Genomic DNA, 26,656 nt, shown 5'->3' with positions numbered 1-26,656 from the left:
CTTTACAAGTGATAGCACAGGATCCTGGCTGGTCCAGGTCCTGATCTGGTGAGCAGTGATGGGTGACACCTCGCTCTCAAAAGCATCCATGACCAGAAGCAAGTCTGTGGGCTGCGCCATTTCCACCCCGGTAGTGGGCAATGGTAGCCGACTGAGGGCATCAGCACAGTTCTCCGTGCCTGGTCTGTGGTGGATAACATAGTCACAGGCGGACAATGTTAGTGCCCATCTTTGTATGTGGGCTGAAGCATTGGTGTTTATACTTTTGCTTTCTGAAAACAGCAAAATGAGCGGTTTGTGGTCGGTTTCAAGCGCAAACCAAAGTCCAAATAAGTTTTGGTGCAGTTTCTTAACCCCATATAGACATGCTCTTTCGCGACCATACTGTAGGCTCTTTCAGCCTAAGACAGACTTCTAGACGTATAAGCAACTGGTTGAAGTTTGCCCGAAACATTGGTTTGCTGTAACACAGCCGACCCCATACGAAGATGCATCACAAGCTAGCACTAATTGTTTACACTGGTCATACAGTACAAGTAACTTAGAACAAAGTAGGTTTCTGGCATTCTCAAAGGCTGTCTCTTGAGATTTACCCCAAACCCAGTCAACACCCTTACGTAGCAACATGTGCAAAGGTTCTAGCAAAGTGCTTAACCCCGGTAGAAAGTTACCAAAATAGTTGAGGAATCCCAGGAACAAACACAGCTCCATTACATTCTGTGGTTTGGGTGCATTCCTGATGGACTCTGTGTTTGAGTCCATGGGTCTGATGCCGTCTCCGCAATCTTTCTCCCCCAAAATTTGACCTCTGGCACCAGGAAAACACATTTGGAGTGTTTCAGCCTGAGTCCCACTCTGTCGAGTCGACTTAGAACCTCTTCCAGATTGTGCAGGTGTTCGATGGTGTCACGACCAGTGATCAGGATGTCGTCTTGAAACACAACGGTGCACAAAACCGATTTCAGCAGACTCTCCATGCTCCTCTGGAAGATGGCAGCAGCCGAGTGAATCCAAAAAGGGCACCTGTGGCATATAAATAATCCTTTGTGCGTGTTGATGCACGTCAATCTTTTTGAAGATTCAGCCAGTTCCTGTGTCATGTAGGCGGAGGTTAGATCCAACTTGGTGAACAACTTCCCCCCCCCCCACACCCGCTAATGTTGCGAACAGGTCATCCGCCTTGGGTAGCGGGTACTAGTCTTGTAATGAGACTTGATTGATCGTTACCTTGTAGTCACCGCAGATTCTGACCGTGCCATCGCTTTTCAACACTGGTACAATCGGACTGGCCCACTCGTTGAACTCAACTGGCAATATGATTCCCTCTCGTTGAAGTCTGTCCAGTTCGATCTCGACTTTCTCCCTCATCATATATGGAACTGCTCGAGCCTTTTGATGAATGGGCCTTGCATCGAGGAATAAATGGATCTGCACCGTGGCGCCTGTGAAGTTGCCGATGCCTGGTTCAAATAGCGATGGAAACTTGCTCAGCACTTGGGCGCACGAGGCATCATCCACTGAAGATAGTGCTTTGATGTTGTCCCAGTTCCACTGAATCTTTCCCAGCCAACTTCTGCTGAATAGCGTTGGGCCATCACCTGGTACAATCCGCAGTGATAAATCATGCACAGCTCCATCGTACGATACCTTAACAGCCGCACTGCCAATGACTGGTAAGAGCTCTTTGGTGTAGGTGCGCAGCTTTGTCTGAATCGGGCTCAGTTTGGGCCTTTGTGCCTTGTTGCCTCACAGTTTCTCAAAAGCCTGCTGGCTCATAATTCACTGACTCGCCCCCGTGTCCAACTCCATTGATACTGGAATACCGTTCAATTTGACTTTCAGCATGATAGGAAGGCTCTTGGTGGTGAAGGTGTGTACCCCATACACTTCTTCCTCGGGTTAAGTTGCCTCTCTTGTTTGTTCTGCGTGATCCGCGCCGGATCGATCATCCTCTGCCGATTCTGCCACGTGGTGAGTCGCAGCACTCTTGCACATTCGCTGGAGGTGCCCCATTGTTTCGCAGCCTTTGCACACGTAGTGCTTGAATCGACATTGATGGGCTCGATGATTACCCCCGCAGTGCCAACATGGTGATAATGGGTTTGCATTCACGCCCAATGGCGGACTCTGAGGCATCCTAGGTCTTGCAGCTGCAGATGTGTAGGCCCTGCCATATGCAGTTTTGCCTGCTAGCGACGTTATTTTATGCACAGTACTTGCCGGTGAGCTTCGATGCTGGGAAGATATCTGTCTGGTATTATCGCTCGTGAAAGTGAATGCCTGGGCTATCGTGATGGCCTTGCTCAGGTCTAGGGATTCGGCGGGCAGCAGCTTGCGAAGAATGACCTCGTGGCCGATGCAGAGCACAAAAATGTCCCGCAGCATTTCCCCCAAAAATCCAGCAAATTCGCAAGTTCCCGCAAGGTGTCTCAGGTTGGCGACAGAACTCGCCACATCCTGGCCCTCGGAGCAGTGGTGTATTTAGAAGCGATACCGGCCATTAAGACGCTCTCCTTTGGCTTGAGGTGGTTCCGAACCAGCGTACACAACTCTGTATATGTCTTCTCCGCTGGTTTCTCCGGTGCTAGCAGATTCTTCATCAGGCCGTATATTGTGGACCCACACACGGTGAGGAGAATCGCCCTGCGCTTGATCGCTTTATCGTCCCCGTCCAGCTCGTTGGCCACGAAGTACTGGTCGAGATGCTCAACGAAGGCTTCCCAATCCTTACCCTCTACAAATCTCTCTAAAATACCAACAGCAGCCATGACCGCGTGAAAGTTCGTAATCTGTTACTTGTCGCCAATTGTTAAGTATGGAAGAATTCCACAAGACTGAGTACTGTGAGCTAAAACTGATGTGACCTTAATCTCTTAAATACAACCCCAGAGTGCCTGAGCAGCATAGCAGACAACCTTTTATACTCCCTTGCACGAGGTGTGCAGGTGACCCTTGGGCCTCCAGCAGTTGCGCCCTCCGGTGGCAAGTCTTACACAGTTACAATGTTTACATACATAACAGAGAAGTGCATCCGGGAGGGCGCTGAGCACCTTGAGTCTCATCGCCGAGAGCATGCAGAAATCAAGCGCAGGCAGCGGAAAGAGCGTGTGGCAAACCTGTCCCAACCACCCCTTCCCTCAACGACTATCTGTCCCATCTATGACTGGGACTGTGGTTCTCGTATTGGACTGTACAGCCACCTCAGAACTCATGTTAAGAGTGGAAGCAAGTCTTCCTCAATTCCGAGGGACTGCCTATGATGATGATGAAAGGAAGGGATGCTCTTTAAGGGGGATCGGTGAATAGTTCCTGAGACGCACCAAAGGGAATTCCTCCAGTTGGCCCACGGGGGCCCAGGAGCGGGACATCCAGGACCGGAGACTACCTGGCAAAAGGTGGAACAGCAGGGTGGTGGCTGAGGGAGGATGTCCGCAATTTTTGTGCGGACTGTCTGGTGCGCGCGGCAAACAACCCCGATCCGCAACGTAGGAGCAGGCACACGAGAAGGGTACAGGGACCATGGAAGTCAGTGCAGGTCGATTACATTGGGCCATTGCCCACCACAAAGGGGAGTTACATGTACTGTTTGGTACTAGCAGACGTATTCTCCAAGTAGGTGGAAGCCTTCCCGTCCCAATCAGCCACAGTGTTGCCAAGTCAAGGATCTTGGTAAGGGAAGTGTTCTCCAAGTGGGGACTGCCACAGGTCATGGAGTCCGACCAAGGGAGCCACTTCATGGGGCAAGTCATGCAGGCCACCTTGAAGGTTCTGGGGATAGAGGATAAATGGCATGTGGCTCACAACCGGTCATCGGGGGTTGTGGAGCGACTTAATCGGACCATTAAAGAAAAGCTGTGGAAGGAAACAAGGCCGTCCCCGAAAAGGTGGGATGAGGTCCTGCCGATAGTTTTGATGGGGGTCCGAGCCAGCCTCTCTAGGAGCACAGGGTACTCCCCGCATTAGCTCATGACCGGGAGGGTTATGCGCACGCCCACCCATGTTCTGGCACCGGTTCTCACCGAAGGTCAAGTGAGAGAAGTAAACCAGGATAAGTTTGTCAAGAATCTGTACGAGAGGTTGAAGCAGATTCATTGGCAGGTCGCCAGTAACATGGGAAGCAGCACCAGAGTAATCGGTTGCTGCTCGAGCCCCAGAGAACGCACGAGTGGAAGGTCGGGGACCAGGTGATGGTCCGAAACTACGCTCGTGTAGGGACGTTTGAGCCACTGTATATGGGACCTTACAGTATAGTGGATAAGGCAAGCCCCATGGTTTACGCGGTTAAACTTCCAAGACGTACACAGTGGTTCCACGTGAACCCGTGTAAGTTGTTTAACCCGGGGGAGAGGGTAAGGAAAGGAAAGAAGCACCAAGGCATTGTAAACAGCATGGTGGACCCGGGTCTTCCTCCCAAAGCTTGGGACAGCGAGGATCCTGTGGTGGGGGCTGTAAGAAGGAGCAGCAGGATCCCACGGCCAAGCGCGCTGTGGACGCCTTCTTACACGCCGACCAGGAACCGTAAAAGGCCCAGGCAAGAGGTGCCCTAGTGGGGCCACCCGGCGGCATGGGTGGTAATGTACATAGTTTACTTTTAAAGTGTTTTGATTAGTTGAAGCCAGACCTGTGGAGGTAGATGCTCTCACAGCAAGGTGCTTGTTAGTTTGGTTTTGCAGGAAGCCGAGGACGGAATGGAGACAGCCCTGAGACTGAGCATAATTTGGATGTTGGCCAGAATGGGGCACGGCAGGAGAGGAGAGTTGTCCTTCCTCTATGGCTGTACTGGAGGGGGAAACGGACCCACCATGACACAGGGGGGTGTAGGACAGGGGACATGGACAGGATGGCAGCCTACTTCCACGAGGGAAGGTGTCCAGGGTGGCTGGGGTCGAATTCGACTAAATACTCCAGCCACGCCGGGTTCACATAGGAGGCTTCCATACTGTGTCCCAGACTGAAGGTCACAGCCACACGGGTTAGAGTGACTGAGGGCAAGCGCGTATGCTTGAAGTGCAAGGGACACATTCCCCTGGGACGGTGGTGGTGGCTCAGGAAATTGTGTCAGGACATGGAGAACCAGACAGCGGACTGAGAGAATTTAGGGAATGCTACGTACCGACAGATTACGCGGACACAGGGGGAGTGGAAGTGTGTTGGGACAAGTGGCGGAGGGAGGAACAGGGAATTTGTGTGTGTATGTGGGGGTCGGAGAAGATCTGCCCAGTGGGTGTGTCGATTGCCTTTTCGTGGCAATAGCAGGATGCCGGGGCTGGGATCAGATGGGATCGGAGTATGGACTCCTGCGCGATCCCAGACCCTCCCAACACAATAAATTCCTCGGAGCTTGTAGCACACAAGAGGAAACCCTGCCCACAGCCCCACCGGTACAGACAACAGAAGTTAGGTGTTCAGCTACCACACCAGGCCCAGGGAACAGTTTAGTTTTAGTCCCAACTGGAAAGCTTTTATTCCAGGGGGTGCATTACTTGGTCGCGTCAGTCATTTTAAACTTAACCGGGGTACATCTGCCTGAGTGGTGTCCAAAAGAAATTGAGCAGTTGTATGAGGTGCTCATTAAAGAAATGTTCCGCCAGTTCTTTGAACTCAATTATGGCGATATGAGTCAGGAAATGTTGTACCACATGGGAGTGTATGATAACGTTAGTCCGGGGAGGCAGAGGCGAGGAGTGCTCTATGATGTCGCGACAGCGTTTAGTGCGGGTACATCCCTCGTCAATAGTATGGACAACGTGCAGCTGCAGATGCAGGTTAGCGGTTTAAAGCACCAACTGCGGAAGATCCTGGGGGAAGGGAATGAAGTGGTAGGGTCAGAGTTAGAGGAGGACCAAACAATGACTATTCACTTTACAAGGTCATCGCGGAGCTGGAGACACATGCTAAAACGGTTAATGAATTGATACAGGAGGATAGGAATGCCTCGGCACAGGCAGCCATGAATGAAGTGTGCGTGTTGTACGGTGCCTGGTTGCTGAATGAAGGACGCAGTAATTTGGAGGACCTCCGGCAAGGTCGCGTCCTGTCGTGGGTCAGCAACCGGCACCTTGCAGCGTTCAGCCCGTTTCATCATTCGGTCAGTCCGTGTCAGCTCCGTTTAGCTTCCGAAGCTTACCCAGTCCCAGTGGATTGCGGTCGGTAATAAAGTGGGAGAATGCCATGAACGGCACTGACCTCAAGGGGTGCCAGAGCAGGGGCACACATGTCATATTGTGTCCCTGGCGCTTGAACGCGTTCGATTGACCCTTGAGGTTAGTGCCGGTCAAGGCGTGCTCCTACTTTATTACAAACTGTGGGGCCCCATGGTAAGAGGCCAATGTTTTCCACTCTGTATACCGGCGCTGGCTGTGGTGTCCCGCCCATCACCGGCATATGCAACACAATTCCTATAGCCCTGGTTGGACCGACCGCAATCCACTGGGACTGGGTAAGCTTCGGAAGCTAAACGGAGCTGACACGGACTGACCGAATGATGAAACGGGCTGAACGCTGCGAGGTGCCGGTTGCTGACCCACGACAGGACGCGACCTTGCCGGAGGTCCTCCAAATGACTGCGTCCTTCATTCAGCAACCAGGCACCGTACAACACGCACACTTCATTCATGGCTGCCTGTGCCGAGGCATTCCTGTCCTCCCGTATCAATTCATTAACCGTTTTAGCATGTGTCTCCAGCCCCGCGATGACCTTGTAAAGTGAATAGTCATTGCCTGGTCCTCCTTTAGCTCCGACCTGACCACTTCATTCCCTTCCCCGGGATCTTCCGCAGTTGGTGCTTTAAACCGCTAATCTGCATCTGCAGCTGCACGTCGTCCATACTATTGACGAGGGATGTACCCGCGCTAAACGCTGTAGTGACATCATTGAGCACCCCTCGCCTCTGCCTCCCCGGACTAACGTTATCATACACTCCCATATCGTACAATCTTTCCCGACTCATATCCCCGTAACTGAGTTCAAAGAACTGGCGAAACATTTCTTTAATGAGGGCCTCCTACAGCTGCTCAGTTTCTTTTGGACACCACTCGGGCAGATGTACCCCGGTTAGATTTAAAGTAACGAATGCGACCAAGTAATGCACCCCCTGGAATAGAAGCTTCCCGGTCGGGACTAAAACTAAACCGTTCTCTGGGCCTGGTGTGGTAGCTGAACACCTAACTTCTGTTGTCTGTACCGGTGGGGCTGTGGGCAGGGGCTTCCTCTTGTGTGCGACAAGCTCCGAGGAATTTATTGTGTTGGGAGGGTCTGGGATCACGCAGGAGTCCATACTCCAATCCCATCTGATCCCAGCCCCGGCGTCCTGCCATTGCCACGAAAAGACAATCGACACACCCACTGGGCAGATCTTCTCCGACCCCCACATACACACATATATTCCCTGTTCCTCCTTCCGCCACTTGTCTCAACACACTTCCACTCCCCCCTGTGTCCCCGTAATCTGCCGGTACGTATCGTTCCCTAGTCTCTCCCAGTCCGCTGTCTGGTCCCCCATGTCCTGAGCCACCACCACCGTCCCAGGGGAATGTGTCCCTTGCACTTCAAGCATTCGCGCTTGCCCTCGGTCACCCTAACCCGTGTGGAAAAGCATTGTGATGGTTGAGACCGAAAAGGTCTGTCAAAACTGTATTCTGTTCACCACTATAATTCCGGTGTCTAGAACTGTTGTAAGGGGGGGGTGATTCGAAACCACCAAGGTCAAAACCACTTACAAGGCAGCTTTTAGGGAGCTAGGAAAGTGATATAAAAGCAGGACCTCAAAGGTAGTATTCTCTGGATTACTCCCGGTGCCACGTGTGAGTGAGTATAGAAATAGGAGGATAGGGCAGTTGAATGTGTGGCTGGAGAGATGATGCAGGAGGGAGGGCTTCTGATTCCTGCGGCATTGGGGCTGGTTCTGGGGGAGGTGGAACCTGAGTGTGAGCAGAGCACGAGCGAAGCTGGAAGCAACTCAACACAGGCAGACGCAAATACAAAAGCAAAATACTGCGGATGCTGGAGTCTGAAATAAAAACAGAAAATGCTGGAAATCTTGGCACAGGCAGAATTTGAAAGAGTGACGTCGAGTAAAAAAACCTAAAGTGACATCAGCACAAAGGAAGGAGCTGATTGGTGAGTAGCTGTTTTTTTTAAAAGTCTACGTGTTTTTGTAAGGCTCCAGGGAAAGGCAGGGGAGTGGGACTAGCTGGAGTGCTCTTGCAGGGAGCCAGCCTCCTTCTGTGCTTTAACTGTTGCCCAAGACTCACTGTAGGTTTGTAGACCATTTACTCGGTGGGTATTTAGTCATTACAGTCACAACAATTTGGTGGGACTTCGAGTTTTGAAAGAAAGTCGGCGTCAAACGTTACGTTTAAGCCAAATAAACGTTATTTCCCAAAGTAGAATTAAAGTACAAACAATGTATAAAATAGCACATAAGCCTCACTACCTGTGCCCGTATTACCTGAGGTGATCCATCTCCGCCACTGGTGTTCTGCTTTAAGCTCCCAGCTTAATGTCCGGCTTCTTTCGAGGGTGGGTCCTCGGTTCTCGCTGCCTAGGTGGCGTTTCCCCTCCTGGTTTATACTATTCTATAATCTGTCCCATCTCCTTTGATTACACATTCGTCTGTGCCCTCATGATTAGTTTATAATTGTTACTGGCTATGCTAAGGAAGGATTGACTGAACTTCAGTTTCAATTGGTAATTCATTTCTATGTTCAGGGCACCTTAACCTGACTCTCGGGTCTTCCCATCTTGTGTTGCCTTAGCCTGCATATCTCTACAGTAACCATTCTATGGGCCCAAGTTTCAGGCCGCACTTAAAACGGCGCAGTCCGGACCTGGACGCCCGTTTTTCGCGCCACAAAGTGCGCCTAAAAAAAACCTTACCTATTCTCTGGCTCCCTGCAGGCCCTCTGGAGCTGGGCGCGGCGCAGCACGAGTTGTGGGGGGCGGAGCTAGGTCCCTGCGCTGAAAACAGTGCCGGGACCTCTGCACATGCGCGCTACAGTGGGCGCGCATGTGCAGTAGCTCCAGGCGCCCAAAACTGTGGGAGGGGCCCGAAGCACGCAGCCCCTAGCCCTGGCCAAATGGCCTCATTGGGGCTGCGTGGATAAGGCTCCTCCCACCCGACCGGACCCGACCCGAACCCCTGCTCTCTCCATCACCTCCCACCCTGGCGACTCGACCTCTGCTTCCCCCTGCCCACCCCACCCCCCGGCGACCCGACCTCCGCTCCCCCCCACCGACCCGACCCGACCTCCGCGCCCCCCCCCCACCCCCCCGGACCTCCGCGACTCTCTCTCTCCTCCCCCACCCCCCTGACCTCCGCGACTCTCCCACCCCGACCTCCGCAACTCTCCCCCCCCACCCCCGGACCTCCGCGACTCTCCCCCCCACTCCCCGGACCTCCGTGACTCTCCCTCCCCCTCCCCAGACCTCCGCGACCCCCTCTGAGACCCGACGCCACCTGCCTGTAAATCCAGCCCGAAGTCTTGTGCCCGGCCGTTCAGCATCCTTCTCTCCCTTCCTTCCTCCCTCCCCCATCCTCCCTCCTCTCTCCTTCCCTCCCTCCCTCCCTCTTCTCTCCTTCCCTCCCTCCTTCCCTCCCTCCTCTCTCCTTCCCTCCCTCTCTCCCTCATCTCTCCCTCCCTCCCTCTCTCCTTCCCTCCCTCTCTCCTTCCCTCCTTCCCTCCCTCCCTCCCTCTCTCCTTCCCTCCCTCCCTCCCTCTCTCCTTTCCTCCATCCTCTCTCCTTCCCTCCCTCCACCCTCTCTCCCTTCTCCCCCTCTCCCCCCTTCTCCCCCTCTCCCCCCCTCTCCCCCCTTCTCCTCCCCCCTTCTCCTCGCCCCTCCTCTCCTCCTCCCACCCCCCTCCTCCTCCCCCCAACACCTCCTCCCCCCCACCCCCCTCCTCCTCCCCCCCCACCCCCCTTCTCCCCCCCACCCCCCACACCCCTTCTCCCCCCACCCCCCCTTCTCCACCTCCCCTCGCTGTAAGAAACACAGACTCCACTGACAGACAGAGAGTGAGAGACACACAGACAGACAGACAGATAGAGACACTGACAGAGACACACTGGGGGGCCCATCCCAGCATGCTGTTGGAGGACTCCCGGTGCTGCAGTCGGTAAGTAGAAAATGTTTTATTTATTGATTTTTAATTTTTTTTTAATTAAAAAATTTTTTTTTGATTGATTTATTGGTTGATTTATTGATGTATTTATCATTTATTATTGATGATGGCTCTTTATTTGTAAAACTGAAGTGTTTAATGTTTGTAAACTTCCCTTTAAACCCTACGCCTAATTTGTAACCTGCGCCTGATTTTCTAAAGTGTAGACAAGGTTTTTTCGAACGTACAAAATTCTTCACTTACTCCATTCTAAGTTAGTTTGGAGTAATTTTTCATGCCTAAACTTTGAAAACAGGCGTCAGTGGCCGGACACGCCCCCTTTTGAAAAAAAAATTATGTTCCAAAGTGAAACTGTTCTAACTGACTAGAACTGGAGCAAACTAAATGCCGAGAATTCAAATTTCTAAGATACTCCGTTCTAAACCAGTTGCTCCAAAAAAACAGGAGCAACTCAGGCCGAAACTTGGCCCCTATGATTCTAACCACATTGCTGTTCGTCTGGAGTCATATATAGGTCAGATCAGGTAAGGACGGCAGCTTTCTTTCCCTAAAGGACATTAATGAACCAGATGGGTTTTTATGACAATCTGGTAGTTACATGGTCACCATTACTGATACTAACTTTTTTATTCCAGATTTATTTATTAACTGAATTTAAATTCCCCAGTTGCCGTGGTAGGATTTGATGTTCTCCAGATCATTAATCCAGGCCTCTGGATTACTTGTCCAGTAACATAACTGTTCTGCTACCGTACCCTTCTTGAAACTAGAAATCTGTGAATCTGGAACATTTCTAACTGTTCAACCCCCCCAAGTATTGCCGCTACCAACTTTGAAGGGGCGGGGTGCGAGGGGCATAGCTGTGAACTTTCTTTGAATCGTGTTTTTTGCTGTAACTGGACACCATCGCACTGAAACAGTTAAAAGGCAGCAAACCAGAACTGTTGTGAGATTTTGACAAGTGAATACAAGATTGCCAGATTCCATCCCTTTCAACCTCTGACCACAGTCTGGTTGTAATAATGGAAAAGAAAGATAATTATTTCCATGTGAAGATTTATAATTTCAAATCCAGTTAGCGGCAGCTTCCGAATGTCATTTTTCAGTGAAGGCTCGGGCACTGCTTTCCAGCCCTAACCTTGCAATAGATCCAGTCATTGCCAGGTGCTGCCTGGAATGCCGTTGGTGTCCTGGTGGGAATGCGTGCAGTTCTCTATCTGAGTCCTACCCCGCATTGCACTTTGCGTTTGCTGGAATCTGTCACAGGAGTGTGGAGATTGGTCGTGAGAAGTGGAGAGAAACAGTGCAGAGTCTACCATGAAAGGAGCAATCATTCTAATCTCTTTTGTTGCAATTGCTTTTGGTAAGTTTGCTCCCTTCAATGTATACATGTGGAACATGCTAGCTAGTATTGGTAATATGCTTCAATGTAGCGTACTGGTGATGCACTTCACCGTGTAACGTACTGGTGATACACTTGGCTATGTAATGTATTGGTGATGCACTTCACTGTGTAACGTACTGGTGATACACTTCACCGTGTAATGTACTGTACTTTACAACAGTGACTACACTCAAAGTACTTCATTGGCTGAAAAGCACTTTGGGACTTTGAGGTTGTGAATGGCGCTGCTGGGGAATATCAGCAGCAGGTCGGGGCCATAAAAGGAGCGGCGAGCGGTAGCCATGGGCAGCATGGAGGACACCGCAAGGTACAGTGCGAGTTGGTGCAGGAGGGCAACGGCAGTGAAGAGTGACGTCATCAAGATCCAGGTCGGTGATTGGAGCGTGGGCAGATACAGCAGGAGCGGCGAGGTCGGGGCGAAGGAGTGGTGAGAGACTGTAGAGGGATGTGATTGGGGCCCAGGGAGGCACGCCTTCGGGGCCAGGAGCCCAGGGGCAGCACGGGCCAGCCCACACTGCGATATGTGTGCACACTAGGTCCATGCAGCAGAGCTGGTCTCCAGTTGTCTTTGGTAACCCTTGCCACTGGACCAAGACCTAGCTCTGTCAAGCCCGTGTGGTGGCTGGTGTGCAACGGTCACCACACGTTAAAAAAATCCACGCACGGGCATCTTCCATCCTTCAAGATGTAGTTTGGGTCCTTCATTGAAACACCTGTGAACTCATCCTTTTTTTGGCGTGGAAGCAAGTCATCCTCGTTTCGAGGGACCACCTATGATGATGATGATGATGACAAATGCAAGGCCTTGTTTCACTGACTTAAAGGTATATTTGCTGGAATGGTGCAATGGAGTTGAGGATTAACATATTTGGTTCTACAGAGCAGTGGATAGACAGAGGTTCAAGCCTCACTGTGGGCAGTTCCTGGCCTGACGTTTCCTTGGATGGTGCAGTGATGTTATCATCGGATCTACCAGCACAGATAGAGACTATTCGGCCTATCGTGTCTGTGCCGGTTCTTTGAAAGAGCTGTCCAATTAATCCCTCTTCCCCCTTAGCCCTGCAAATGTTTCCTTTTCAAGTATATATACAATTTCCTTTTGAAAGTTACTATTAAATCTGCTTCCACCGCCCTTGCAGGCAGTGCGTTCCAGATCACAGCAACTCACTGCCTCAAAAAAAATTCTCATTAACCCCTCTGAATTTTTTTGCCAATAACCTTAAATCTTTGTCCTCTGGTTAGCGACCCTCCTGCTAATGGAAACAGTTTCCCCATCAACTCTGTCTAATTTTGAATGCCTTTGAGTGCAATGGGCAGGGACAGGTGCGGGCTGGAGTATCCCTATCTGATCAGTTCCTCCTCCGAGCCCTGCAAAGCAGAGAAGCGCTGGGTGACAATGGTGACAAAGAAAAACTCAAAGGGAGAGAGCCACACCTGGGAAATCTCCTACTGGGTGATTATGGGTGAAACGTGTGGCAGACTACCAGCTTGATCTTCTGACTGTGCTATCAGTCCAGGAAGGGAAAGAGTAAAGGGAGGAAAAATATAAAATATGGTGGGGGTGGGGGGGGGGGGGGGGTTATCAAAAGGAGATTACCCCTAAAAAAACCCAAAGAAGTATAATAAAAATGGACTATGTCCAGGGTATTAAAGCATCAGCAGCGATCTGTGTGTTGTGAACATTTAAATTATTCCCAAATGCTATAGTGTGGGGAAACCTAGATCCCATTTGCAGTAGCACAATGCACAGTGACTTTTTCATTATTAGCACAGAACATAATGTAGCCCGCTTCATTCAGGAGTTTAACTGTTAAGTGTGTTATTCTTTTAAAAGACAAAATTCCTCCCATTCACTTCGCTGCAGACTGGTGCTATTTAATTGTGTAGAAATACAAAAGACTTGCATTTATATAGCGCCTTTCACGACCACCAGACGCCCCAAAGTGCTTTACAGCTAATGAACTACTTTTTGAAGTGTAGTCACTGTTGTAATGTGGGAAAATATTTTAAGCAAAATATGTTGCTTCCCCTCTATGTCCATTCTCTGGTGATTGTTCATCTACCTACCTGAGTCTTGGCACAGCAATAAATATAGATTATATGCATTGAAATAATGATCCTGTGATTGTTAAAAGAAAACAGAATTGTTCTACAAAGTACGGAATGCTTTAGCCGCCCTTTCCTCGAGTGTGTTTCAAATCATGCACTGTACTGCACTGTGACTGTTTGAAGTGTTCCCCTGTACTCAAGGGGGCGAAATTCGGTTATGCCCCGTTTGGTATGGAAGTCCTGCCCCAGCCGCGAAATCGGGAGTACCGCCCCCGAGAGGAATTGGAGCGCATTGTCAGGCGCTCCACTTCCTCTTGGGGGCGGGACCAGGGTGCTAAGGGCAGGAATTTTCCAGCACAATGCGGAGCGCCGTGTTACGCTGGTTGCGAGCACAGGCCCCTCCCCTTCCATTAAAGGGGATGGCACACCCCGAGCTCTGTAGCGGGGCGAGGGGCCTCCACTTTGCTACGGGGGAGCGGGGTGCCGTGGCAGCAGCCTGGTACAGAAGCTGAGCGCCGTGCTGCAACATTGCGCCACGGAACCCGCAAAATGCCGACGCCGCACCTCCCCTTTAAGTTTCACCCTGCGAGCGGAATGCAGCCAGTTTCGTGACCCGCAAAGCTGGCGTTGTCATTGCCAGCGGTAGCCTCACGGGACTCGGCCAAATTTCAGCACCGGGGTAAAAACGGGTCATTGCGCACGGCGATGATGTCATCGGCGACAGAGCAGCGGCCCGGGGCGCTACCGGCAGGAGAGGGGCGCCACTGGTTTTGCGGGCATGGTCGAGTAACCTTGTGGAGGAGTGAAGCCCAGGACTCAAATGGTGAAATTTGTTGAAAATTAGTATTTCTGCTGTTGGTTACAAAAATCATTAGTTCCATCAATAGTGCCTTAGTCCCAACTCTACAACAGTAACCCCACTGCACCAGTGAAGCCTTTCTACTTCCTGTAATGCTGTCCATATTACTTTTTTGTGGCTGGCATGGCATCCCTACTGCACCAGTGAGGCCCACATTTAAGGGGAACAGGGCCAGAAGCAGAGCAGGGTGTAGGGAGCAGAGTGGGGCCAGAGGTTGCAGGATTTGCTTCTAACGGGAGTGGGATCGGAACCAGAGCCAGGAGAAGAGGGCTTGTCAGCGGAAAAACTGAGGCTCAGTAAAAAGGGGAATGGGATATTAGGGAATCAAAGCTGGGACAAGGTGGGACAAGGTGGGAATAGGATCAAGGCAGTAGCAAGGCAGAGGTGGGAGAAGGAGAGAGATGAGCTGGGCATGGTGAGACCAGGGCCAGGGGAGGAGCTGGGCCGGGGGGAGAGCAGGACTGGGGGAAGGGAGCAGGGCCGGGGTGGGGAGCAGGGCCGGGCGGGGGGTGGGGGGGGTGTGAGCAGGGCCAGGGGGAGGAACTGGGACCGGGTTGTGGGGGGGGGGGAGCAGGACTGGGGGGGTGGTGGAGTAGGGCTGTGGGGGGAGCAGGGCCGGGGTTGGGGGGAGCAGGACTGCGGGGGGTGGGGAGCAGGGCTGGGGGAGTAGGGGGGTAGCGGGGGGGCGGGGAGAGCAGGGCCGGTGGTGGTGGGGGGGGGGGGCAGGGGCGCGGCGGTGGGGGGGGGGGGGGGCGCGGAGACACATTACAGGTAGACACAACAGTGGCACCTACTGTCTGGAGGCCGAACAGACTTTATATTGATGAAATATGGCAGCCAGATGTTGTCATATGTGTAACATTGGGAATATTGGCACAGATGTTGACATTGCATAAATACAAACATGCAAAGTGTGACTCAAAAAACATGACTCATAAAGTTAAATTAATGTGCACAAAAGCGTGTGGCATATGCAAGGCCTTTAATATGTAACTAATCAATCTCCTGTGCCTGAAGATTGAGTAGGTTGAGCCTCTACTTATTGGAATTCAGAAGATTGAGAGGTGATCTTATCGAAACGTATAAGATTATGAGGGGGCTTGACAAGGTGGATGCAGAGAGGATGTTTCCACTGATGGGGGAGATTAGACTAGGGGGCATGATCTTAGAATAAGGGGCCGCCCATTTAAAACTGAGATGAAGAGGAATTTCTTCTCTCAGAGGGTTGTAAATCTGTGAAATTCACTGTCTCAGAGAGCTGTGGAGGCTGGGACATTGAATAAATTTAAGACAGAAATAGACAGTTTCTTAAACAAAAAGGGGATAAGGAGTTATGTGGAGCGGGCGGGGAAGTGGAGCTGAGTCCATGATCGGTTCAGCCATGATCGTATTAAATGCCGGAGCAGGCTCGAGGGGCCTAATGGCCTACTCCTGCTCCTATTTCTTATGTTCTTATGTTCTTTTGTGTTTCATGCACAAGTACCCCCAGGTCCCGCTGTACTGCAGCACTTTGCAATCTTTCTCGATTTAAATAATAACGTAGCCTGTCTGTGCCCTGGCGTTAAGATCGGCAGGAACTCCGCGTTCCCCGCCTTGCTGGGTTCTGAGGCCGTTTTTGGTCTTCCCCACACTCTCCCCATCTCCCCGTCTCCCTGTCAATACTCAGTGTGGGAAAAAAATGGGTTCTGAATTAGACGATCTGGTTTCAAGGATGGAGTGAGTTAATTTTCATAAGACTGGAGACTAAATACATGATTTTTGACTTAAAAACAGAAAATGCTGGAAATCTCAACGGGTCAGGCAGCATCTGTGGAGAGAGAAACAGAGTTAACATTTCGGGTCGATGACCCTTCGTCAGAACTGGCAATAGTCCAAAATGTAACAGATTCTTAAGGAAGTGCTGGGCCCTTGAAAGGGGGGAGGGGAGGAAAGAACAAAAGGGAAGGTCAGTGATAGGGGGGAAGACAGGAGAGATTAGAGAGACAAAAGGGATGATGGGCCGAATTGAGATGGTAACAGCACAGGTTAGGAAACAAAAGGTGAGTCTGGATAGAGTGTGAATGGCAGAATGATTACCAGCCACCATGGAAAACAGAGAGAAACAAATTAAAAATAAAGAAGTGGGGGGGGGGGGGAGTTTTTTTTCAAAAGCAAAGTGAGGAAAGGGAACAAAATGGAGGCAGAGGTTATTCTCTGAAATTGTTGAACTCGATGTTGAGTCCAGAAGGCTGTAAACGAAAGATGAGGTTCTGTTCCTCGAGCTTGCATTGAGCTTCATTTTAACAGTAGGAGGCTGAGGACGGAGAAGTCAGAGTGGGAGTGGAGTGGGGAATTAAAGTGACAGGCGAGCGGAAGCTCAGGGTCACACTTGCAGACTGAACGGAGGTGCTCCGCAAAGCGGTCACCCAATCTACGCTTGGTCTCCCCAGTGTAGAGGAGACCACATCGTGAGCAGCGAATACAGTACACTAAATTGAAAGAAGTACAAGTAAACCGCTGTTTCACCTGGAAGGAGTGTTTGGGACCCTGGACAGTGGGAAGGGAGGAGGTAAAAGGGCAGGTGTTGTATTTCCTGCACTTGCACGGGAAGGTGCCGTGGGAATGGGAGGGGGTGCTGGGGATAACTTTGGATGATTTTTGACTCTTGTATTTAAAAAGATACTGTGCGCATGTGCAAGTGAATCAGATATCGTGCCGGCACGAGTGAACAGCCATGATTAGTATGCAGGTACAGCACGTGATCAGGAAGGCCAATGGAATCTTGGCCTTTATTGCAAAGGGGATGGAGTATAAAAGCAGGGAAGTCTTGCTACAATTATTCAGGGTATTGGTGATGCCACACCTGGAATACTGCGTGCAGTTTTCGTTTCCATATTTACGAAAGGATATACTTGCTTTGTAGGCAGTTCAGAGAAGGTTCACTAGGATTGATTCCGGAGATGAGGAGGTTGACTTATGAGGAAAGGTTGAGTAGGTTGGGCCTCTACTCATTGGAATTCAGAAAAATGAGAGGTGATCTTATTGAAACGTGTAAGATTATGAGGGGGCTTGACAAGCTGGATGCAGAGAGGATGTTTCCACTGATAGGGGAGACTAGAACTAGGGGGCATAATCTTAGAATAAGGGGCCGCCCATTTAAAACTGAGATGAGGAGGAATTTCTTCTCTCAGAGGGTTGTGGATCTATGGAATCTGTTGCCTCAGAGAGCTGTGGAAGCCGGGACATTGAATAAATTTAAGACAGAGATAAACAGTTTCTTAACCATTAAGAAGTTAGGGGGAGCGGGCAGGGAAGTGACCTGAGTCCATGATCGGATCAGCCATGATCGTATTAAATGGTGGAGCAGGCTCGAGGGGTCGTATGGCCTACTCCTGCTTCTATTTCTTATGTTCTTATGTTAACAAGTTTGACACATGAGTGAGGGGACCCATTTTATGCATGTGTTTTTAACCTTGTCCAATTTTGAATGGGCGAAAGGTGGGAGTCTAGCTGTTATCTCAATTCTTGAACCAGTTTTAACCCATGATAGACTCCAGTCTCTATGTTGTCCCCAAGCTATACGTTGCCACTTCAGATCCATTGCCCTATTTTGAATAGAATTGGAACCTTTTCCTGATATAAATACTTGTTTTGAACTTGCAGCAAAGAAATTCAGGTGGTGCAATTTATCTGACACAGAGCAGAGAAAATGTGCGGAACTCTCTAAGGCCCTACAAGCAGTGTTGCCTCCCACAACAAAGAATTCATTCACCAAGTTGTCTTGCATTAAAGCGCACAATACAAAGGATTGCATCAAGAAGATACGGGTAAGGAAGCAGAGGTCAATCATGAGGCCTTCAGTGCATGTTTCCTTATTAAAATGAACACTTGTATTTATATATTGCACCTTAATATATCTTGCTGAAATGTTTTATAGTGCTGCACATACAACAGATTACTTTTGTAGGCAGTGACTGTTATTTAGGGAAATGCAACCGCCATTTGATTCACAGCGAGATCCCACAAACAGCAATGAGACGAGTGTCTGGTTACTCTGCTTTTGGTAGTGTTGTTTGAGGCAATGAATGTTGGCCGGGACACTGGGAAGAACTCCCTGCTCCTCTCCAAATGGCACCATCGGATCTTTAATGTTTACCGGAAGCAGGTAATGTTTGTTTAATGTCCCAGAGTGGCTCCTCTAACAACGCTGCACTCCATCAGTACATTGTCATCTTAGATTATGTGCTGAAGTCCTGCAGTGGAGTTTGAATCCACAACTTTTTGACACGGAGGCAAAAGTGCTACCCACTGAGCAATTGCTCAGACATATTGATTGCTAAGAAGACTAAGGGGTTACCTTAAGAAGAAGGGGTTACCTTATGATGATAGATTGAGTAGACTGGGTCTTTACTCGTTGGAGTTCAGAAGTGTGAGGGGTGATCTTATAGAAACATTAAAAATCATGAAAGGGATAGACAAGATAGAGGCAGAGAGGTTGTTTCCACTGGTCGGGGAGACTAGAACTAGGGGGCACAGCCTCAAAATACGGGGGAGCCAATTTAAAACCGAGTTGAGAAGGAATTTCTTCTCCCAGAGGGTTGTGAATCTGTGGAATTCTCTGCCCAAGGAAGCAGTTGAGGCTAGCTCATTGAATGTATTCAAGTCACAGATAGATAGATTTTTAACCAATAAGGGAATGAAGGGTTACGGGGAGAGGGCGGGTAAGTGGAGCTGAGTCTACGGCCAGATCAGCCATGATCTTATTTAATGGCGGAGCAGGCTCGAGGGGCTAGATGGCCTACTCCTGTTCCTAATTCTTATGTTCTTATGTTCTAAACAAACTGTTTATGTTGTAGGGAAACAAGGCGGATGCGATTTCATTAGACGCTGGCGATGTCTACACTGCTACAAAATCATATGATCTCACTGTTGTGGCAAAAGAAATGTATCAGGATGGTGAGTTCCATGCAGTATCTGTGATACACTGAGCTCCTCACTCTCTCTACAGTGAGGGTGCAATCCGTGCAGTACCTGTGATACACTGAGTTCCCCACTCTCTATGCACAGTGTGGGTGGGTTCTGTGCAGTATCTGTAATATTATTGTGGGTTTATTTTTGAACCTCTCTAAAATGACCAGAAATAAAAGTCACAAGAAATTGCCTAACATAGTTGAAAGAAGTTGTCTGCACATCATCAGGATTCAGTCTCGGAATATTCTCTCTAAGGGGGAATCATCAGAAGTGTTGGTGTGGGAAGTGGAATTTGTCACACTGAGTAATTTAAATCAAGTCTTAGGAGATTTACTAGGATGCTATCTGGAATGGAGAATTTTAGTTATGAGAACAGATTGGATAGGCTAGGTTTATTCTCATTGGAACAGAGGAGGTTGAGAGGAGACCTCATTGATGTGTACAAAATATTGAGGGGCCTGGACATAGTGGATAGTAAGGGCTTATTTACATTGGTGGAGGGGTCTATTATGAGGAGGTATAGTTTTAAGGTGGTTGGTGAAAGGATTAGAGGGAATTTGAGGGGAGGCTTCTTTACGTAGAGGATTGTGGAGATCTGGAACTCGCTGCCTGGAAGAGTGGTGGATGCAGAACCCTCACCACTTTTAAGAGATAGTTGGATGGGCACTTAAAGTGCTGTAACCTGCAGGGTTACAGACCTGGAGCTGGTAATTGGGATTAGACTGGTTGACCTTTTGTTGGCCGGCGCAGATATAATGCTAAGTACTGCAGGGATCGAATCCGGCCAGGATGATCTCCTGGACTAGTTTTGATCGCCTGGATGGGTCGGAGAGAAATTTTCCCAGATTTTTTTCCCCTAAACTGGCCTGGGTTTTTATCTGGTTCTTTCCTCTCCCAGGAGATCACATGGCTCCAGTTGGGGTGGAGTGTAGAATGTTTCAGTGTAAGGGGTGTCGCAGTTGTGTGGGGCGGACTGGCTGGGCCGGGTGCTCTTTATCTTTCTGCCATTGTTCATTGTTCAGAGGTTTATATATAAACTTCAGGGCTGCTGACCGAGGGCCATGTGGCTCTTGGTTGGCCGGCGCGGATACGATGGGCCAAAATGGCCTCCTTCTGTGCTGTAAATTTCTACGTTCTATGTTCTAAGTCGTTGAAAAGCAGTCGATTAAAACACATGATCAGGATTTAAATCCATTCTGTACATGCCTTGAGAAAGTTTGATATTATTGAGAAAATGTTTAATCTGCCATCTTTGAGATAGATAAACTCCTTCCCCCTTCCCCCGAAAAAAAAATAAAGGATTTTTGCTGTCATCCTTTGTCTGATAACTAACTATTTTCCTTCCTGTTCTGCCTGCCAGGTGGCTGTTTGTATTCTGTGGCAGTAGTCCGAGATGGGAGCCTGGATATTCGGCAGCTAAAAGGGAAGAGAAGCTGTCACAATGGTGCCAGACGAACGGCAGGCTGGAACATTCCCCTGGGATTCCTGGTTTCCCGCAATTACCTTCACTGGCATGAGAATCAAACCGTGATCGAAGGTAACCCGCTGTCCAATCTTTGAATTCGAAGGATGTATCTTTTGTTCCTGACCAGAAAGGTTCTGGTTTGGTGACTATGCTGAATTATCTGTGGTAGGAGTGCACAAACCTGCAATGCTTCCCAGTCCCGATCACTCCCCAGTGGTCTTTGCTCTCTTCTCATAGGTGGCCCCTCCTCGTATTGAGGATGACTTGCTTCCACCAAAAAGGGATGAGTTCACAGGTGTTTCAATGAAGGGCCTGACATTCCAGGTTCCAAACTACATATTGAAGGGTGGAAGATGCCTGTGCCTGGATTTTTTTTAACGTGTGGTGGCCGTTGCACACCAGCCACCACACGGGCTTGTCAGAGCTAGGTTTAGTTCCAGTGGCAAGGGTTAACCAGGACGACTGGAGACCTGCTCCGCTGCACAGACCTAGTGCGCACACATATCGCAGTGTGGGCTGGCCCGTGCTGCCCCCTGGGCCCTCGCCTCTTCTGGGCCCTGGTCACGTCGCTCTACAATCTCTCGCCTTAAATGTAGCAAGACAATGGAAGGCGTTTCACCAATGTGTAATTGGACAAAAATGGATGGCAATCTAAAGGAGGAGATATTAGGAGGGGAGGCTAAAGCTTTGGTCAAGGAGATGGGTTTTAGGGAACGCCTTAAAGGAGGAAAGAGCGGTAGAGAGGTAGACAGGTTTAACGAGGGACTTCCAAAGCGTGGGGCCTAGGCATGAGGGTACGGCCGTCAATGGTGGGACAAAAGAAGTGAAGGAGGGACAGAGATGGTGGGACCATGGCTTGATGCTCCGCACCATAGATGATCCAAGGCAAAACACAATTCCCACAAACTTCCCAATTGGATGTTTTTCTTCAAGCCGCCCCAGAGCCCCACCCCCCTCCCACCACCGCGCCCCCCCCCGCAAGAGGTGGGGGGAGGGGGGGTTGTTTATTTTCTATTAGGTAGTATGCTATAGGGAACAGTCATCATCATAGGCAGTCCCTCGAAGCGAGGGTGACTTGCTTCCACGCCAAAAAGGGATGAGTTCACAGATGTTTCAATGAAGGACCTAATATTCCAGATCCCGAACTACATTGTGAAGGGTGGAAGATGCCTGTGCGTGAATTTTTTTTAACGTGTGGTGGCCATTGCACACCAGCCACCACACGGGCTTGACAGAGCTAGGTGTTGGTCCAGTGGCAAGGATTATCCAAGACGACTAGGGACCAGTTCTGCTGCACAGACTGAGTGCGCGCACATATCGCAGTCCCTGCCCCTGGGCCCTCGCCTCTTTTGGGCCTCAGATTCACGCCTCTCCTGGGCCCCAGTCACTTCCCTCTACGGTCTCTTGCCGCTCCTTCGCCCCTCCTGCTGTGCCTGCCCGTACTGCAATGAGCGACCTGGCTTCGTAGCCGTCGCCCTCCTACAGCAGCACGCGCTGCTCCCGGCAGTGGTATGCCACCGCTTGCTGCTCCCTCTATTGGTCCCGGCCTGCTGATGGTCTTGTGCCGATTTCCAGGCTGGGCCGGGCCACCGCACGCTGCTCTCTCCAAATGTAATGTAATCAGGGAACTGTACACATAAGGCAGCTAGCCAAGAGGGAGAAGCGGGTGGGGGGACTGAGAGACTAAAGCAGCACACGGTTCAGAGACTGCTCACTCATTCAGCTTATCTGCAGCTCGCAGTATGGGCGTGGGGGTAGGAAAGAGATGCACATGAAAATATACCACTGAAAAATAATAATCGGGCAAATGATGAGACAAGCTTCACTAGTCTTCAAGCTTTGTGACTGAAACCTAAAGGTTGAATCAAACTAATTTACGTAAATGCTTAAATGGACCAGGTACTGGATTTTAAATCCATTGCTTTAGTGTTGGCCCAGGTGACTGTTACATTCGGAGTCTAGGATAAGTTGAGAGTTTTTAGGAGTAGGGATGTCCAGGAGAAAGATGAGGGAGCCCTTTCAACGCCCCATTCCCAGTCTGACCTCCATCACTCCACACCTTTCTAATGCAGCTCTTTGCTGCAGAAAGGGTTTCAAAGCACCGTACTTATAGAAAATAATTATAATGTATTTTAACTGTGGCTGAGGGAAGATAAAATCAGTTGTGTACATTTTTTTTTCCATAAGTCTTTAAAATAGTATGTACTGGTCAATAAAAGGGGCCCTCCCTTCAGGTCCAGGCCGATTTCTTTGATCTTTTTTTCGTGACCTGACACTTGTTGCAATTAATCATTGTCCTAAAGGACTACATTCACTCAAGGCTAGGTCATAAACCTTCAACTCCCAGCAGGCCAGAATTCACTCACTCACACACACACTGAATACTGTCAGTACTGCACTATACTGTGCTGTGCTAACCCTAGAGATAACTTTCATTTTAATTTCAATCTTATCTGTGGATCATGAATTTTAGCCACGGCACTGCATTTACGCTACAGCTGTAGTGTTGATGGTGGGCAAAGGAAACATTACAAGGACACCATCAAAGCCTCCCTAATAAAATGCAACATCCCCACCGACACCTGAAATTCCCTGGTCAAAGACCGCCCTAAGTGGAGGAAGTGCATCTGGGAGGGCGCTGAGCACCTCGAGTCTCATCGCTGAGAGCATGCAGAAATCAAGCGCAGGCAGCGGAAAGAGCGTGTGGGAAACCAGTCCCACCCACCCCTTCCCTCAACGACTATCTGTCCCACCTGTGACAGAGACTGTGGCTCTCGTATTGGACTGTTCAGTCACCTGAGAACTCACTTTTAGAGTGGAAGCAAGTCTTCCTCGATTTCAAGGGACTGCCTATGATGATGAGTGTTGATGCCAACCTGTAGGGCTCAATTTTCCACAGTGATTTGCGGCATTTTTTTTGAGTAGGCTGATTTTTGGGCTTATTGAGTCAAATTTTTGGCGTATTTATTTTTTTCAAAGATTCCCCCTGCGATCTGCGCGGCGTAACTGACTTAGTTACGATTTTTCTAGGCTGTTTTTTTTGATGTTCCCTCATGTCTGCGCCGGTTTTTTCAGTTGTTGCAGTTTGGCCAACATTTTTTTCTCTTAGGTCGCTGTACCTGGCCGCTCCCAAAAAACCTTCTGGTGAGTTAAGAAAACCAGCGTACATTCACACATCTGAGCTGAAAAACGCCATTGTTTTTAAATCAAAGATTTTGGAGGGAGTCAGGAACACTGTCAAAATCAATAATGAAGTTCAACTTTTTTTACCTGTCAATGTAGAAGTGTAAATTTGTTGGATTTCAGAAGTTTTCTCATTTTTTTACTCACTCACGCGCCACCAGCGAACGTCTTGAAGCAGGACTGGGGGGTTGTAGATTTGGCCAGCAGGACCGGCCTCGCATCCGGAAACAGGGGCTCGGGGTTCGGCTACAAAACAAGCTGTGGGGGGCGAAGGGGGGGCGGGGAGAGAGAGGAGAGGAGGGAGAGATAGCCGATCTTATGGCTTGTAGCCTGGGGAGGGAGAGAGAGCGAGAGAACCGATCTTACGGCTTGTAGCCCGGGGAGGGAGAGAGAGAGAGAGACGATCTTACGGCTTGTAGCCCGGGGAGGGAGAGAGAGAGAGAGACGATCTTACGGCTTGTAGCCTGGAGAGGGGAAGGGAGAGAGAGAGCTGATCTTACGGCTTGTAGCCTGGGGAGGGAGAGAGAGAGAGAGCCGATCTTACGGCTTGTAGCCTGGGGAGGGAGAGAGAGAGAGAGACGATCTTATGGCTTGTAGCCTGGGGAGGGAGAGAGAGCGAGAGAACCGATCTTACGGCTTGTAGCCCGGGGAGGGAGAGAGAGAGAGAGACGATCTTACGGCTTGTAGCCCGGGGAGGGAGAGAGAGAGAGAGACGATCTTACGGCTTGTAGCCCGGGGAGGGAGAGAGAGAGAGAGACGATCTTACGGCTTGTAGCCCGGGGAGGGAGAGAGAGAGAGAGACGATCTTACGGCTTGTAGCCCGGGGAGGGAGAGAGAGAGAGAGACGATCTTACGGCTTGTAGCCCGGGGAGGGAGAGAGAGAGAGAGAGCCGATCTTACGGCTTGTAGCCTGCGGAGGGAGAGAGAGAGAGAGAGCCGATCTTACGGCTTGTAGCCTGGGGAGGGAGAGAGAGAGAGAGACGATCTTACGGCTTGTAGCCTGGGGAGGGAGAGAGAGAGAGAGACGATCTTACGGCTTGTAGCCCGGGGAGGGAGAGAGAGAGAGAGCCGATCTTACGGCTTGTAGCCTGGAGAGGGAACGAGAGAGAGAGAGAGGATCTTACGGCTTGTAGCCTGGGGAGGGAGAGAGAGCGAGAGAGACGATCTTACGGCTTGTAGCCTGGAGAGGGAACGAGAGAGAGAGAGACGATCTTACGGCTTGTAGCCTGGGGAGGGAGAGAGAGCGAGAGAGATGATCTTACGGCTTGTAGCCCGGGGAGGGAATGAGAGAGAGAGAGAGGATCTTACGGCTTGTAGCCTGGGGAGGGGAAGGGAGAGAGAGACGATCTTACGGCTTGTAGCCTGGGGAGGGAGAGAGAGCGAGAGAGACGATCTTACGGCTTGTAGCCCGGGGAGGGAGAGAGAGAGAGAGAGACGATCTTACGGCTTGTAGCCCGGGGAGGGAGAGAGAGCGAGAGACGATCTTATGGCTTGTAGCCTGGGGAGGGAGAGAGAGAGAGAGAGACGATCTTACGGCTTGTAGCCCAGGGAGGGAGAGAGAGAGAGAGACGATCTTACGGCTTGTAGCCCGGGGAGGGAGAGAGAGCGAGAGACGATCTTACGGCTTGTAGCCCGGGGAGGGAGAGAGAGAGAGAGACGATCTTACGGCTTGTAGCCCGGGGAGGGGAAGGGAGAGAGAGACGATCTTACGGCTTGTAGCCCGGGGAGGGGAAGGGAGAGAGAGACGATCTTACGGCTTGTAGCCCGGGGAGGGAGCGAGAGAGAGTGAGACGATCTTACGGCTTGTAGCCCGGGGAGGGAGGGAGAGAGAGAGACAATCTTACGGCTTGTAGCCCGGGGAGGGAGCGAGAGAGAGAGAGACAATCTTACGGCTTGTAGCCCGGGGAGGGGAAGGGAGAGAGAGAGACAATCTTACGGCTTGTAGCCCGGGGAGGGGAAGGGAGAGAGAGAGCCGATCTTACGGCTTGTAGCCTGCGGAGGGAGAGAGAGAGAGAGAGACGATCTTACGGCTTGTAGCCTGGGGAGGGAGAGAGAGAGAGAGACGATCTTACGGCTTGTAGCCCGGGGAGGGAGAGAGAGAGAGAGCCGATCTTACGGCTTGTAGCCTGGAGAGGGGAAGGGAGAGAGAGAGACGATCTTACGGCTTGTAGCCTGGGGAGGGAGAGAGAGCGAGAGAGACAATCTTACGGCTTGTAGCCTGGGGAGGGAGAGAGAGAGAGAGAGAGGATCTTACGGCTTGTAGCCCGGGGAGGGAACGAGAGAGAGAGAGAGGATCTTACGGCTTGTAGCCTGGGGAGGGGAAGGGAGAGAGAGACGATCTTACGGCTTGTAGCCTGGGGAGGGGGAGAGAGAGATAGCCGATCTTACGGCTTGTAGCCTGGGGAGGGGGAGAGAGAGAGAGAACCGATCTTACGGCTTGTAGCCCGGGGAGGGGAAGGGAGAGAGAGAGACGATCTTACGGCTTGTAGCCCGGGGAGGGAGAGAGAGAGAGCCGATCTTACGGCTTGTAGCCCGGGGAGGGAGAGAGAGAGAGTGAGACGATCTTACGGCTTGTAGCCTGGGGAGGGAGAGAGAGAGCCGATCTTACGGCTTGTAGCCCGGG

At 50.6% G+C, this 26,656-nt stretch overlaps 1 protein-coding gene across 1 annotated transcript in view; it reads left to right on the top strand.

Moving 5' to 3' along the window:
* sxph (saxiphilin) overlaps positions 1-26,656 on the top strand; it is a 179,022-nt gene that overhangs the window by 4,700 nt on the left and 147,666 nt on the right. Inside the window, exons 3-7 of the mRNA XM_070888316.1 lie at positions 5,472-5,819; positions 5,921-6,026; positions 18,078-18,241; positions 19,271-19,370; positions 20,746-20,922. Of these exons, the coding sequence (XP_070744417.1) occupies positions 5,472-5,819; positions 5,921-6,026; positions 18,078-18,241; positions 19,271-19,370; positions 20,746-20,922 (895 nt within the window). The remainder of the gene's footprint in view (positions 1-5,471; positions 5,820-5,920; positions 6,027-18,077; positions 18,242-19,270; positions 19,371-20,745; positions 20,923-26,656) is intronic.

This window comes from Pristiophorus japonicus, chromosome 8 (genome assembly GCF_044704955.1).
Source record: "Pristiophorus japonicus isolate sPriJap1 chromosome 8, sPriJap1.hap1, whole genome shotgun sequence".
In the NCBI taxonomy this organism is placed as follows: Eukaryota; Metazoa; Chordata; class Chondrichthyes; family Pristiophoridae; genus Pristiophorus; species Pristiophorus japonicus.
This window is presented reverse-complemented; position numbering and strand designations above follow the sequence as displayed.